Source organism: Sphaerodactylus townsendi, linkage group LG11, assembly GCF_021028975.2.
Source record: "Sphaerodactylus townsendi isolate TG3544 linkage group LG11, MPM_Stown_v2.3, whole genome shotgun sequence".
Lineage (NCBI taxonomy): Eukaryota > Metazoa > Chordata > Lepidosauria > Squamata > Sphaerodactylidae > Sphaerodactylus > Sphaerodactylus townsendi.
Window position 1 is genome coordinate 53,177,374 of NC_059435.1, and position 16,156 is coordinate 53,193,529.

The window sequence follows — 16,156 nt, forward strand, 5'->3', positions numbered from 1 at the left end:
GCGTTGGAAAAGAAATGTTTGATTTGCACTATTCAGTTAACCTAAAAACAGTCTTCTCCTGGTAGGCAAAAAACTGTAGATCAAATTATCTATATACTGCCAACTATGCTTGAAGGTATGTTTGACCAGGGGAGAGGGAGAACTGACGTTTGCAGCATAAGGAGTCATACCTGCCTTTTACTTCTTCTGTGTCTTGGTCTCACAACAAATCTTTGTGATGTGGTATTCACACGCCACAACTCTAAAATGGAATATACATTGAAGCCAATATAAGACTGGTAGTAAAGATATGCATTTTCAGCAATAGAACGAAGCCACAAATACACTGTCACTAGACACTGTAAGTGTAACCTCAGCTTGTGGGTTCTGTGGGGCAGTACTTGGAAGGAGTTGCAAAGAACGAAATTTAAACAAAACAGTTTACTTCTCTTTACAATTGACATTAAACATCAACATTTAACATTTACACTTTGCAGTCCTGTTAAGTTTGCATTTCAAGTCCTTCTAGTTACAGTCTACTGATACTGCCAAGTCCAATTCTTCTTTGCAAGTTGGCTGGCTCCTGAAGACTCCAAGGGCTTGATGAACAGGATGCAACATGATGAAGGTTTCCAGGAGAACTCTCACCCATTACAACCACAAAAGAAAACCCTTAACAAGGTGTTAAGGGCTTATAGAAATCAAGGTCCGAGTCTGGTACCCTTGTCTTCTGCGAAGAGCTCTTGCAGCCTTTCTGCTGCTCTGAGTCTCCACCCCCTTACTGGGTCAACCCATTCTGGGCCAACCCATTCTGGGCATGGGGGTTACATTAGCATTTCCAGATTAATTCAAAACACAATTTACATTTGAAATCCCTCAAAATGTTTTCTCACACAAATGGAAGAAATTTAGTAGCACCCTTCACACACTTACCTAAGAGTGAACCCCACTGAGTACAATAACAATACAAGGGATGGCCCTGGGAATACTGCAAGATTGCAGACATTAGAAGAATCCCTAATTGCCCACCCAAGAAGTCTAGTTGAAGCCATAATATAAAATTTAATCATAAGCAACTGTCACTATTTAATAACACTATTTAATGTAGTATTTATCCGTAAAGAAAAGTGACACTTTAAAAACATGGCAACTCACCATGAAGCTTCCACAATAATTAATCTGGTGAAGATACACATTACACAACAAATTCACTAATGAAGTTATTCACAGTACCCTGATTATTCTCCTCTAGAATGCTTTCCTTTCAAAATACTTCCTATCCACAGTGAATCTTCCATGAGTCTCTGTAGTATTTCCTACAAGATACCATACAGTCAATCCCACATCTAATTTCTATGAGGACACTGCCACGTGGATCAAAAAATCCATATAAAAAGGGACATTCAGGATTAGGGGAGATGTTTCTGCAAATCTGGGGCATCCTAAAAGTTTGTAGAAAGATCAACTAAAAAAAACATTGGGAGGTTTAAAAAATGCACAGAAGTGGGAAATATCCAAATGCTTGTTGAGGCATTTTTATAAATTATTCGAATCAATAAAAATGTATATAATAAAAACATACAAATAAGTACAAAGCAAGTATATCTACCCAAACCATAAAAACCCTGAAAAATTACAAAGTATTTTATACACATTTTGCTACAAGTTCCATACTTGCTGATATCTATTCAGAGTATATAATGAGAGCTTTGTTTCTGTTTTTGGTACACAAGAAGATGTTGTTATGCAATATCAGAAGTATTTCACTCTCCAATTACTTTTGAAACTGCCCTTTCTGGGGGGTGGGGGAAAGTTCTTCGTTAGATCACAATGGAATTAAAAAAATGTCCATCCCCTAATCAGGATATCAAATTATTTTCAAGCAAAGTATTAAAAAAACATACCAGAGGGAAGATCATCCAAAGGGAATTCAAATAATCTGGATTTATAAACAGAATGTAAATGGAATTCATCCTGAAATAAGATATATCAAAATTAATGCAAAATAAAACTGTCACAGAACTCCATCTTTCCCTTAAGAGTGCATTAAAAGCTGTGATTAATGAAGATGAGCTACCCAATTGAAATGGTTAAACATTATGCCACAAAATATTTGGCATTTTTATCACTATATTATAGAACAATTCAGGAAGTCACTTTATAAGGAAACAGGACTGAACTGTATGTATCACCTTGCTTTTAATGTATTATCTTCTACTGCTGTAACCCATTTTCTGCATGGTAAGCCATGTATTAGGGAGGTTCTTCTTTATCCTTATAAGTTCAATTGGCATTGTTTTTGATTTGTTAATCCTTGGCCCTTTCCGCACGGCAGAAAGGGCGCCTCTCCACCGGGAGAAATTATGCCGGTGGAGGGGAGGGGGCCGTTCACACGGGAGCGTGTGAGTGGCCCCCACAGAGGCCGGTGCAGAAGAGCTTCCCCCCCCACTCACCTCGTCCTCCAGCGTCAGTCTGGAGGGCTGCAGGGACCTGCCCATGCTGCCCTCTGACCTCCAGGGGTCCCAGCAGCCCTCCAGACTGATGCTGGAGGACAAGGTGAGTGGGGGGGCAGGAAAGCAGCCCCTTCAGAGCGGTGCTGTTCGCACCACGCCAATGGGAAGGCGGCGCTTTCCAAAAACCTTCCTCGGGAAGGTGTTTTTCCGTCCCTGGGCCGGTGTTTTGGGCCCCGTGCAGAAAGGGCCCTTGTCCTACTACATTGCTCACTGGATACCACTGTCTGATAGAACGATTAATATTTTTTCATCCACTTAAGATTCAGTGAGAAAGGCAGGCTATAAAGGAAGTAAATAAAATCCATGCTTCTGACTTGGCATACCTCACAATTCAAATGCTCAAAACAGTACTGTGTTTTAAATCTCCCATTACCTAGTAGTTGACATACAAGGACTCTTAAGCTTTTTACTAAAAGCACAGTTTGGCCTTTGTGACATATTCTTCCTTGAAATATCCAAATATCTGCATAAAAAGTACAGCTATTACAGTTCGACTTACATGTGAGGTGTAGTTTTCTTCTGGTTCAATAAGATACGTATGATTTCCATCGTAGAACATGCCACTATTTAAAAAAAATACAAGTATCAACTACATACTAAAATAAAAGTAAATGTATATAACATTTTAAATTTAACCTCAGAGATCAAAACAATAAAAATACTACATCTGGAAGCTCCTTGCCAATTTCCATGATCAGTTCCTCATGCTTGCAGTGGTGTTATCCAAACAATAATTTATTTTGGAATTATTGACCATAATTACCATATTTAACTTCTGATTTATATGCACAGTCCAAGACTTACACTTTTCAGGCTAGGAATCAAAAGAGCAAGAGGAAAAAATCAGGGACATTAGATGACCTTCCCTTTCAGGACCCATCAAGATCTGTTGGGTATCCCCAGTTTGCTGCCATTTTTAGAAATTTGTTTCCAGAATTGGCCACTGTGGCAAAGTTCAAAGGAGTGTGCAGCTGGAAATTCATTTTTTTTAAAGTGGTAGCACAATCTCTGGGGCAAATCTAGAGATGCCTGTCATGATTAGATGGGCTCTTGGTTCTTAGATAAGCAAGTGAAGCTTCATGGGTGAACTGTAGTTCCTTTTTGGACTGAAGTGCACGTTGGTAATATGGAATATGTGCAAATGTAATTCTGTGCCTAACATATGTCTTGACAGTAATCAGTCTGAGAATTCCAGTCCATTCATTACTGTAGCAGCAGTGCCTTCCCTTTGCCACCAGTAGGCGGCAAAAATCATAATTTAGTAAGATTACACAGCCAGCTTGAAGAGATTCACAGAACCATTATAATTGCTAACAGTAATATTAAGAAGCACTCTTCTTATATAAACGGCTGTAGTCCTTAATCATGCAACAATTCCTACTGAGTGTTTTGTAGAGTATAGTATGCCCCATCTGTGGTTTGGAATACTGCAAAAAAAAGTCTGAAGTTCTGTTACTATGGGACTGGGATAAAAAGCTCCCTTTATCCACTTTCATTACCCAACCCATAATTTCATATTTCATAATTTCCGCTAGAAATATCATTATATCATATTATCGGTAATTTTACCTTATATTTATATCATTATTTATTTAAATTCCTTTCACCAACATTTAAACAAAAGGAAGTTTATGAAACCCTTAATACATTCAAACTCCATTACAACTTGCTTTAAAAAAATACTGCTTACTCATTAACTAACGCTGAATACCCAATGGCAGAAATCTAGAACTCTTTGTTCCATTCGAAAATTTCACTAATCATTCCCAATCTTCTCTGAATTTGTCCAAATTGTGATATTTAACAGACATTGTAAATTTATCTGTAGACATATTCTACTAATTTCTGTATCCATTCCTCTATAGTTGGACTCTGTACAAATGTCTATTTTTTTGCTAACAAAATTCTCACTGCTATGACCATATATGACACTAATTTTTCATTCTTCTTGTCCAATACTAGGTCTAAAATGTTCAACAAAAACATTTCTGCACTAAACTTAGTATTTTGTCCTAATATTTTTTCACCCATTTATAAATTTCATGTTTCAAACAAATGCAGAAAACCAAAGTCAAGATATTTGCTACCTCAAAGATTTCATTGCAAATCACCAACCATCAAAATAAAATATCAGCTGTCTCTAGCATCCCAAGATATCTCTATTTTCATCCAGTTAGCAAAAAGCATTATGGATAAACATCAATGTTTAACAATTAAAAGAAGTCCAACAGTTAATGCACTCTGCAGGGGTTTTCAACATAGAAACTCAGCCTTAACTTGAAATCACATTTCTAGAACTGTGTCCCATTCCCAAGCACTGATTATTTAATATTTTAGTGTATTATGAAAAAAGGGGAAATTATTGACCTAAAATAAGCATAGACCTACAAATACATGTATAATTATTTAAAACATATTTAGAAAAGTGATACTATAAAACCAATCAATGAAGATCCCATAAGATAAGTGCATGCCTTGCAGGGAACTGAGTGATGATGACGAAGAATCTTGAGGTAAGTGCTTCTATTTATAGGGCGAAAACCACATTCACTGCATGACCTTAGAAACAATACTGCCCTGCCGTCCAACATATGCAAAATATAAACATGTAAATAATGATACATTTAGAGATTCCAAATGCTTCTCATGCGTTATCTCATAACCCATACTACCAATCTACGCCAGGTTCATTGAATCTCATAGGTTGACGCTGAGAAATAGGTTGACTGAACCGAAGGTCAGAAGCATCAGTTCTTCTTCCATTAGGTAAGGAATCTTTCATCAGAGGTATGACTCTTTCCATTGCTGAAAGCAATCTCAAACTGATCTGACAGCTCAGCCTATGCCTACCTGATACACATGTCTGAAACCAGATGTGAACCAGAGCTCAGCAGTACAATCCTAAATAGTTATGACCCACAAAGCCCATTGATTTCAGTAAACTTAAAAGGGTGTAGGACTGTAGTGTCAATGAATCTGCTCTGACACTGTGTGTCCCTCTGATATTAATACCAGATATAAGTAAGCAAGAACCCTTTGGCCCTTTCTGCACACGCACGGAAATGCACCTCCACCAGCATGAATTATGCCGGTGGAGGCTCCGAGGATGTTCGCACTGCAGCATGCGAGCAGCGCCTGACTCCCCGCCCCCAGCTGGAGAGGCGGCTCTGCACAGAAGAGGCGGCTCTGCAATTGTGAACCTTAGAGCTTTTGGTGGCTCTGCACAGAGCCGCCTCTCCTCCGGTCCCCTCCACTGACCTCGTCTTCCAGCATCGCTCTGAAGAGCTTCAGGAACCCACCCACGCTGCCCTCCGACCTCCAGGGGTTGGAGGACAGCGTGGGCAGGTCTCTGCAGCCCTCCAGAGCAACGCTGGACAGGCAGGTCAGTGGAGGAGACAGGAAAAGCGGTGGCGTCCCGGTGGTGCAGTTTGCACCATGCCGGCAGGAAGCCGCCGCTTTGCAAAAACCTCACTAGTTTTGCGAGGTTTAAAGTGGCAGCTTCACGCCGCTCTGGGGCGGCCAGGACAGCAGCAGCACCTCCTGTGCAAACGCTTTCCCAAGGATACCGTTTTTGCTGTCCCTGGGGCACTCTATTCCGCTTGTGCGGAAAGGCCTTTGTTTTTAGGTTGCTGGAAGCTGCCTTGGGAAAGGAAGCTGAGAGTGTTAAACAAACTGCTCTCTAAGTAATCAAGGTAATTTGTAAGCCAATTATACATTTAGAATATGTGTGTGCTGCCTTTCTAGACAGCAAAAGGAAACAACATGTATAATAGTAAAACAATAAGAAATACAAATCACATCAACCCAAACAAATAAAAACAAACTCAATTAACTATGCCAATAACACTGGCCATTAAAAACAACTTCTGTCAAATAATGGTAGGAGAAAACAAACAAAGCCAGGCTTAAATTTTAGCACAAAACTGCTTTTAATAAAATGGTCATTGTCATTTTACCAGTTTACAGTGTATTTTAATTAAACTTACTGAAGCCCTTGGCATGTTGAAAGAGCAACGAAAGATTCTGGCTTCCCTCGTAGGCGACCATGATAGTAACAATGTTCTCCTCCCTGAAATCAGAAACAAACTATAAGGCTGCACAGTATTTTACCATGTCACTAACGAGCTAACTACAGGTTACATTACAAAATTCTCAAAGTTGATGAGAATGCCCAGACAGAAGTCACACTAGTGATGAGATACAGGATACAGAGAAAGTTTATAAGTAAATGATAACATTCACAAAAATTGTTGGGAATTGCCAAGTTTAAAAGGTTTTGAACATTTACTGTAACATATACACAATGATTCATAACTAAACAATTTTTGAGTGAATCCCAGAACAACAGGTTACCACAATAACATCACTTCCGGTTTTGTGCCAGAAGCAACATTGGCCCGATGCTGTACCACCTCCTCCCATTCCTCCCCCCCCCCCCATCCAATGGCAGCAAAGGAATAATGGTTCAGACTAGGAGGTCTCCCACCCAATTCCACTCCTTGTTACAACCTCTATCATAGACAGTTTTAGTCCAAGTAAATCCTGTACATAACAACACAGATGTTTTCATGGTCAAAGGAATCCTCTCCTTCCTTTTTCACCAATGGAACAGCTGCTTGTATCAAACACAATATTCTGTTGCTTATGGCACGAATGTTTGCCTTGTGCATTCTTATGAGTCTAGTTAAATCAGTGCTGCAGGCTTCGTCATTATACAAACTGACAACTAGCTTGTAAAAGAATGCCAAGCACAGCTGTAATAGCTGCAAGTGTCTATTTGTGTGACTGTCATTGATAGTTAAGGGAAAGCCCTTTACATTGAAAATCTCACTATCTACTATGGCAATAAAAGAACATAACTAAGCCAGAGTTCTCAAAATTGGTGCAAAGGTATGGGAGGGGAGGAATCAATATTTGCAAAACTCATTAAAATGGATTGAAAATAAAATTGATTTCAGCCTCCATTTTAAATTCCAGTGAGCAGCACAAAAAAGCTTGCTCCACAGTTTCAAAATTCCAGCTACTGATCTAATACAATACTTTATCTATAGCTCCTAGAAAAAAACCCTGTCCCTCTCTTCACTTCTCATGTAGAAATTGTACAGCTACATGTCAGGCCTGAAGAAAGAATGTAGTTCCTAATATTATTTGCTAATCATGGAGGTGCCCTTACCAGACTGGCCTAATGAATGTCTGTTATTTATAAAATGCCAATTGATGATTAACCTTTTGCATCAAGCAGCTATTGCATGGTTGCTGGGTTTGGAAATCACCATCCTCAGCATGTAGCCAAATCTAATTACCAATTACTTAAGCATCCACAAGTTTAAGTCAGCAGCACGATAATGCACCATTTCCAGGTTTCGTATTTATTCTTTGCTGGGGAAATGAAATTGGGGAAGGGAAGAGGATCAGGGGAATGAACACAGAACAGTTCTTGGCCACAAACATGTACTGCAGCACTTCAATGCAGGATGAAAATTCAGATCACTAGCAAAAAAAAACACCCTAATATAAAAAAGGATTTGAGGCAACAGTTATCCTCGCCTGCTTTAAACAGAATGCATGACTGCAGATGTAGTTTGGACTCACAGAGACCTTGTGATGTAATCTAGCCTCTCTAGAACAAGGTCTAAGGTTAAGTAACAATTTGTGCTCCCTCGCCATGAGCTACCATCGAGATGCTTAGTGGGTCCAGCCACAGGGGGTGGAAAAATGGCTGGCTCACTTGACTGTTTGCTGACATCTGGCAAGGATAATACAGTAGCATCAGCTTGGAAAGCTGTCTCCTGATTGCTTTCTTTTAGAGTCAAAGACACTGGTTTTGAACAGCACCTAAGAAATACTGAAAAGTAAGGATGTCGGAAGCCCTTTTCTCCTGCCCTGTTACTTTAAGACAAATTATAACCATTACCAGCAGGGAACCTTGAGGAAATGTATTTTCTCTCTCCTACAGTGGCATAAGTTAAGGCATAAGTATTTTCTGTCTCCTACAGTGGCATACATTAAGGCAAAACTACATCTTACATCCATAAAGTTGTTTCTGCTAAGGAAAGGCATCTCTGGATGGGAACTATTTAGAATGGAGTTTGAACTGCAAATGCTTAACAATTCCCACAAGCTGCTTTCCCTCTTGCCTTGCCTTCCCCTCAAGGTTTCAGAAACATTCTCATCTGGGACTGTGCAGTGAGAAAATAGGAGTTTAGGGATGATGGAGAGGAGAAGATTGGGAGGCAAGGGAAGAGTTAAGCCCCCCTCCATTGCTGCTTCTCCACTCTAAATTATCCCCTCAAAGCTTTTTTACAGAAGGAAAAGGTCACTGCTGTTCCTTTACATGTATCTGTAAGAAACATAGAGCTCCACCCAAACACTTCTGTAACCATCTAGTAGTCCTACCTGTTAAACAATGTGCAGAATATTGTTGGCAAAGCTTACAGGTGCAGTAATTACCTCAACATCACTATAGGTCTGATTTCTCAATTATTTTTGAAGCAAAACTCCCCCTGATGTCACTGCCCAAATAAGGAGCTCCCTCTGTGGGGTTTGAGGAAGCCCAGCCAGCCAGGGTGCCTCAGGGTTCCCCCTTCACCCTCAACAAGCAGCTTCCCAGGGGCAGGGAGGTTGTCCCGGCCCCGCCCCCAGCCTCCTTGTGATGTATAGAAAATGGGACTGGCATATAAGCTGAGGGGGCTTTTCTCAGCCTTTAAACAGGGCTGAAAAACTCAGCTTATACGCGGGAATATACGGTAATTAAATCAATACATACCCTGACTTGAAGCCTAAAAATAATTCAAGCCTGCAAATGAGACCTGAGGTCAGAAATAAGGTACAGCTGTATGCTTTCAAGAATTACAAAAGCAAGATTATAGACCAGGGGTAGGGAACCTGCGGCTCGAGAGCCGCATGCGGCTCTTCTGCCCTTGCACTGCGGCTCTACGAGCCGAGCCGCTGACCCCATCCTTGCCCACCCTGCAGGTAGCAGAGCGAGCGTACCAACTGCCCGCGGCCAGCTGGGCCGCGCCGTGGGCTTCCCCTCTCGCCTGCCCCATTGGAGCCAGGCGGGCGCTTTCCTGAGGCCGAGCCGCTGGCCCCATCCTTGCCCGCCCTGCAAGCAGCAGGGCGGACGCATCCATGCGCTTCTCAGAATGAGAAACCCAATATACACAGTGTTATCTTTATTTTAAATGTCAAAAATTATTTGCGGCTCCAAGTGTTTTCTTTTCCCATGGAAAAAGGGTCCAAATGGCTCTTTGAGTGTTAAAGGTTCCCTACCCCTGTTATAGACAAATGGAAAAAGGAAAGAAATCTTCAAAAATTGGTATTTCCAACAATAAAACCATTCTTTTTTAGCATCTTATAATGGGTATTTCAGAAGGTTTGTAACAATATCTAGAAATCAGTGCCACTAAATTGGAAGCTAGGTCACTAGTTTTAGAAATCAGGTTAGCAAGATGAGCTATTTTTAGTTATAGTTGTAGATCACAGTGGATGGCCTTTATCATGAGTGGTGCAAATCAGAAACCCTGAAAGCAAAATATGTTCTGGTGTCATGACTTCTCTCCTCTTCTTTCTCCACTTCATGTGTTTGTAGCAGAGGCACAGGTTTATAAAACCATTACAAAAATCTGATCTTAAAAATGTACCTGTCTATGAAAACAACACTCAGAATTCCATTCATTCAAGCCACTTGAGGACTAACAGAAAGGCAGGGCACTGGACACTGCATATCAAGACTTTTGGGTAGGGCGGAAGAAGAAATCAGATGTTACATGGAGAGATGGGAGGGGGACAAATGTCTGTTGATATCACAATACCTCCTCCCTTTCCCCAAACCCCCATGTCATGTCTCAGCAGCAGCAGCATCGCCCACAGCTTTCTCTCCTGGATGACCATTCATTCTCAAGTACTTCTGAGTGTGACTTAAAAAAATAAAGCTGGCTGTTTAGATAGTAGGCACTAAATGAGCAAAGTTGCTGTCCTGGAGATACAAGTAGTAGCTTCATAGGAAAAGCATCCTCTTGGCATAAGGGACTGATCAGAGACAATAAAATGGCGGCTGCCTGGGTGGGGAATTTTGCAACTTGTATATAGCATAAAAAGATGTAAACACAAAATCTTTAGCCATTTTCTGCCACTGCATTTTTAAAAAGTAAAAATAATTATCTTCTGAATTATTGACTACGTTTTTTAATGTTGCTCTATTACACATTTCCCACATGGAACTATGCCATCAGCAATTTCTTAGTGAATACCACTTACTTATAAAACAGACTATAAAAAGTCAGTGTAACTTTCCATTTAATTACAACAACCAAAAACTGATACGACACAACATGGAAGAGCTGAAAACATATGCCCTGATCCCTCAAAACCATTCTGTGGCACTAAGCAAAAGGGCAGCACACTCACTGTGAAGAGGAATGCTTACGGGTCTTCAGATGAGCTACCACAGAGACTGTCTGGCTTGAATGGTCCCTTGAGCACTGCTGAAATGACATAACGTTTTGTCCTCCCTCCCCTCCAAAAAGAGGGCAAAGCAGTATCAGCAGCAGGTACCAATCCTCTTCCACCTACTTCTGTAGATTCCTGAAGCTATGACTAAATCAGATTATTGATCCACCAAGGTCAGTACTGTCTACTCAGACTGTCAGTGGTTGTCCAGGTCTCAGGCAGAGGTCTTTCACACTACCTCCTACATGGTCGTTTTAAACTGGAGATGCCAGGCATTAAACCTAGGAACTTCTGTATGCCAATCAGATGCTTTGCTTCTGAACCACAGACTTTCTCTCCCTCTTGTCTCGCAAGACTAGGAGTTCTGTGCACCACTACAGAGGGGCAAACATAAGAAATTCGCCGACAAGATTTGCAGAGAGAAGTGGGCATTGTAAAATTAAAACTATAATTTTAATCATTATTACCCACATGCATTATCTAAAAGGCAGCACCTTACATGTTATATTAAAAAAAGGTTATTTTTAATTTAATAACCCGGGCATTAGGTGTGATTTGACAGAACAGCAATAAGTAGCTTAGGACAGAACAAGAGCCAAGACTCCCTGGTCTTCCACATGTCATATGCAAAAGTCAAGTGCCACTCAGAAAAGTATTTCATTGTGTGAAAACAGCAGGCGCTGTCAATGCACATAAAAACAAAGCATTAGTGATGCACTGACTAATTTTCTTTTCTTTAAGTATTCAAATTGCAATGATATTCAAACTGCTAATTTAAACATACCTTGACCTGGACAGCCCAAGGATAGCCTGATCTTGTCAGATCTTAGAAGCTAAAAACAGTCGGTCCTGTTAGTATTTCAATGAGCAACCTACAAGGTTGTGGAAACCATGAACAGGTGCTTGCAGGTACTTTTGGGATGGTTCAACTGAGAAGTTGAAACTCATCCTGACAAGATAGAGGTGCTACTTCAGGGAGTATCTCCAGTACTTCAGGATATCTCCAGTTCTGGATGGGGTTGCACTCCTCCTTAATAGCAGGTTCATAGTTTGGGGATGTTTCTGGCCCCAGGGAAATGGTTGGATAAATAAGTGGCAGTGGTGGCCAGGAGCACCTTTCACCAGTTTTGTCACACCTTTGGTGGTCAAAGAAATTGAGCTACTGCTTGGCACTATATGATGGGTCTGTCCCATCACCCCTGCCTTGGTAAAACCCTGGACTACAGTGGACTTTCAAAGCTGTCACTTTTTCCTTTGGTTTCCTAATATTTGAGATTCTTCACTAGAGCCTTTTAAACCCCAGATGCCCATCTACTCTTCAGCTTCCAAACAAACCTGAAAGACTATGTGTGAAAACCATCAACCAGTGTATGCCATGCTAGCCACCACATAAACAGCCCTTTTCTACCTGAAGTGACAGGAGACAGAGCAAGATCTCCCACCCTCTCTAACTTAAAACAGCAGTTATATGGCTTTTTTCCCTCTGCTTTTCTCACTCCTTCTCCCTTGAAAGGACTTGACTGACCATTGCTGGCCATCCAAATCACCAGGGTACAGATATGAAAAGGAGATGTACTTGGTTCTGCCTGTTCTGCAATACAGCCAAGCACTGGCAATTTACTGAAATATTCTGAATTAGCTTTCAGTGGCTGAAAGGAACCATACATTACTTCAGCAAATGTGTGCTCCAAACCTTCATTTGCCCATTGGATGGAGATCAGATGGCATTTGTGGGAGAGAATAAATTAGTATGCAAGAGGAAATGCTATTGCCTCTATTTTTCCTCCACCAGTCGCATCCTATCGTTTTCTCCCCAGCTAGAGACACTTAATGTCTTGCATAACAATTCCAGAGAAGTAGCTGTATATATTCCAGCAAAAACAAGCAGAAATTTTGTAACCAAAGACTAAGCCTATTTTTCATTGTAGCATACACTTCTATGGAAGAGTTCCTAGTTTGTCAAGTGCATGTAGTGGGTCTGGCTAAACAAATATTTATTATTTGCAATTGCAAAAAAAAAAGGTTGTAAACAACTGAAGTTGCCAACCCCAGCTTGGAAAATTCCTGGAGATCTAAGGGCACTGCCTAGAGGTGGGGGAAGGGGAGCTCAGTAGTTCTGGAGCTGTTCCTGGGGAAATAATCTCTGTAGTTTGTAAATCAGCTGTAATCTTAGAATTCAGGCCCTACTTGGAAGTTGGTAGCCCTATAAACAACAGGATGAAAAAGGACATGAAATGTAAAGTACCGGTATATAAAAAGACTCTGAGGCTCATTCCACAGATGCAGAATAATGCACTTTCAAACTGTTTTCAGTGCTCTTTGAAGCTGTGCAGAATAGCAAAGTCTACTTGCAAACAGTTGTGAAAGTGGTTTGAAAACGCATTATTTCGCATGTGCAGAGTGAGGCTGGTGGAAAATTGGGGGGAATGCCTTGCAGGAACCATTTGCAAGGAGGCATTCTTCAACCAGAAGTTTTCACTTTGCCAGTTTCTCCCTACAAATGACTAGCCACACCCAAATCAGTGTTACAAAGCAAGCAAAGGGATAGAAATTCTGTGTTTGCCTTGTAGCATGTAGGAGCATTATCTCAGTCAGTCAGAAGGTAAGACATTAACCCTACACAAAAAAAGATCTGTGAACTGCAAACTTTATGATACCGAGAAGCAACTGCTACACATCACTGTTATACTTTTTCCAATAAGTGAATATTGATTAACTATTCGGGACAAAATATATAACAACATTCTATGTTATATATAAATGTATGCCAGGATAAAATCAACTGGTGGCCTTGGTTACACTATCATGATGGGTGCAAAACCAGCCACACTAACTGTGAAACTAGACAGTAAACTGCCTCTGTGATTTATAAAATCTAAGTTCCTTCCTTGCGTGATCCAAAATTTCCCTGCTTCATGATTTCATTAGGATGTTGCAGTTCTGCAACTGAAAAGGATTATCTTATTTGAAAACAATGTCCAAAATGAATACAGAAATGCAAATTGGAGCACAAACAGATGGATTGTTTAGAAATGCTGCTCAGCAATGTAGCCTGTTTTATTTTTCACTGCTAAACACAATAGTAACTGAAAGGCCATGTAATTTAAATGCAAAGCATAATACTTCACGTTTCCTGCTGTCTACGTTTATGATGGACTTATCTTGGAAGAAGTAAGACTCAAATGATGCACAAAAACTGAAATAATTCAGTTGAATTGTAATGCATCATCACAGTAAAGTTTGGGGACAGCTGATACATTATCAAAATCTTCAAGTTGTATCTGCATGGAATATAACTGAGCTGCAGATACTAGTTCACATTTTAAAAAAATTATTTGTGCCCCCCTTTTCTCCCCAGTGGGGATCCACCAGTAGCGTAGCGCCAAGGGAGTGGAGGGTTACGCAATGCACTGGCATGACCTGTAGAGGCATGACGAGGGTGTGGGGAGCATTCCAGGGTGGGGGAGGATGGGGTGTGGCATGGGCACAGGGCTCACGCGTGCCCTGGGTACAGTTCCCCCTCGCTACACTCCTGTTCTCCCCTTCACCATTTCATCCTCATAACAAACTCCCTATAAGTTAGGAGAGATGAATGACTGATCCAAGATCACCCAATGTGTTTTACATGGTAGAGCGGGGAATTCAGACCGGCATATGTCAGATCCTAGTTAGTCACTCTAACGATTGTACCAAGGAATACTTCACAGCTGACAAAATATACCAATATATAATAGAGTTTGATAGTCATCATTTTCACACTGTCCAGATAAACAGCAAATGCTCCCTTCCTGAACTTCCTCTTCTTTCTGTGAAATCTAAATAATCTTCCCTGTTCATGTTTTGCTGCCAGATTCCAAATAACAATGGTAATGCACTGCAGAGTTACCACATACAAGAAATTAAAGAATCAGCACTGGAGGTGGTTTATACCTAAATCTGGAATGTGGAGCGGCATTTAATTGCATACAACATAACATAACTTCACCAACAAAACACAACATTAGGATGGGTTCCAATTGTCTGTTTTTCCTTACCTGGCTCATTCTATCCTTGCTGATGCACTTCCCACTCCTTGGATAACATCAGTTAATGCCCCAGAGCTAATTTCTGTCACCATACCTTGGAGTTCTACCAAACTCAGAACTAAAAAGTGTTCACACCTGCGACCTCCCCTCCCTATGGAAGATACCTCAAAAGCAGCATTGGATGAAGTCAAATTAAAGCAGTCCTTATTTGCTGTTAAAATAACTAAAAATAATCTCCTTCAGTCAGTCTTGAGTGTAGCTCCTCAGTAACATCCAACAGAATCGCTGTACCTCTGTCCCAGAGCCTCCCCATCCACAAGTATCTTGGTAGGGATTAGAGTACAATCCAAGGTTTGGGAAGAGGGAACAAAACTTATATTTCAGGTGGTTATAAATTAGTAGAAGGCTATGAACAACTAGGAAACAGTTATTTGTGTTTAGATGGGAAATGCGGTAAGGTGGAGTGAGTGAATTGATGGCAAAGAACTCAAAACTAGAACATAATTTTTTCACACCAGAACTAAAATAACAATTTTTTACAAGGATGAGCAAAAAGCTGACAGAAATCAAAAGTGTTTTTCTGTAGTTTATTCAAAGTGTTTTTCTGTAGTTTATTCAAATGTGGGACATTAATTATTGTTCAGACAGAGCCATGACAAATAAATTCAAAGGCCAATTTTTTAAATTATTTAGGAACCAAGGAATGGGGATATTAGTCCCTCAGGAACTTTTCAATCCTTCAGGGAAATAGTAATTATTTTAAACTAGACTTTCATTGCAACATCATCCCTATCATCCATTTTTCTGTAGTTTGCTGGTAGTATAAAAGCATCTGCCTAATGCAGGGCTCCCCAACCCTTTCGAATCTTCAGGTACCTCTGGGATTCTGACACAGGATGGTGGGTGCAATCACAAAACGACTACCATAGGAGGCACAGGCAACATGGCTGCCACAGGAGGTGGAGCCCATCAAAAAATATCAGGAAGTAAGTTTATCCTCACTGCATAACTCTAATAGTAACTCTTCCAAAATTTCAGAGAGAAGCTCTTTTTTCTACAGTCTGTCTCAGAAAAAGATATAAGGATTGTATATTCTTCCACCACAGAACTCAACATGCCAAAATTTCTTTGCTGTAGAATGCTCTGCCTGGTTCCTAGTGCTTACCTAGCCCTTCTCCCCGCCCCCCA

At 40.6% G+C, this 16,156-nt stretch overlaps 1 protein-coding gene across 8 annotated transcripts in view; it reads right to left on the reverse strand.

Annotated features, from left to right (window-relative positions):
- Positions 1–16,156, reverse strand: part of ADAM22 (ADAM metallopeptidase domain 22) — a 122,278-nt gene that overhangs the window by 49,343 nt on the left and 56,779 nt on the right. For all 8 annotated transcript variants that reach the window (XM_048511219.1, XM_048511214.1, XM_048511213.1 and 5 more), the window contains exons 5-8: positions 6,479–6,561; positions 2,992–3,055; positions 1,884–1,953; positions 171–241 (exon numbers count right to left, since the gene is read on the reverse strand). In XM_048511219.1, the coding sequence (XP_048367176.1) occupies positions 171–241; positions 1,884–1,953; positions 2,992–3,055; positions 6,479–6,561 (288 nt within the window). The remainder of the gene's footprint in view (positions 1–170; positions 242–1,883; positions 1,954–2,991; positions 3,056–6,478; positions 6,562–16,156) is intronic.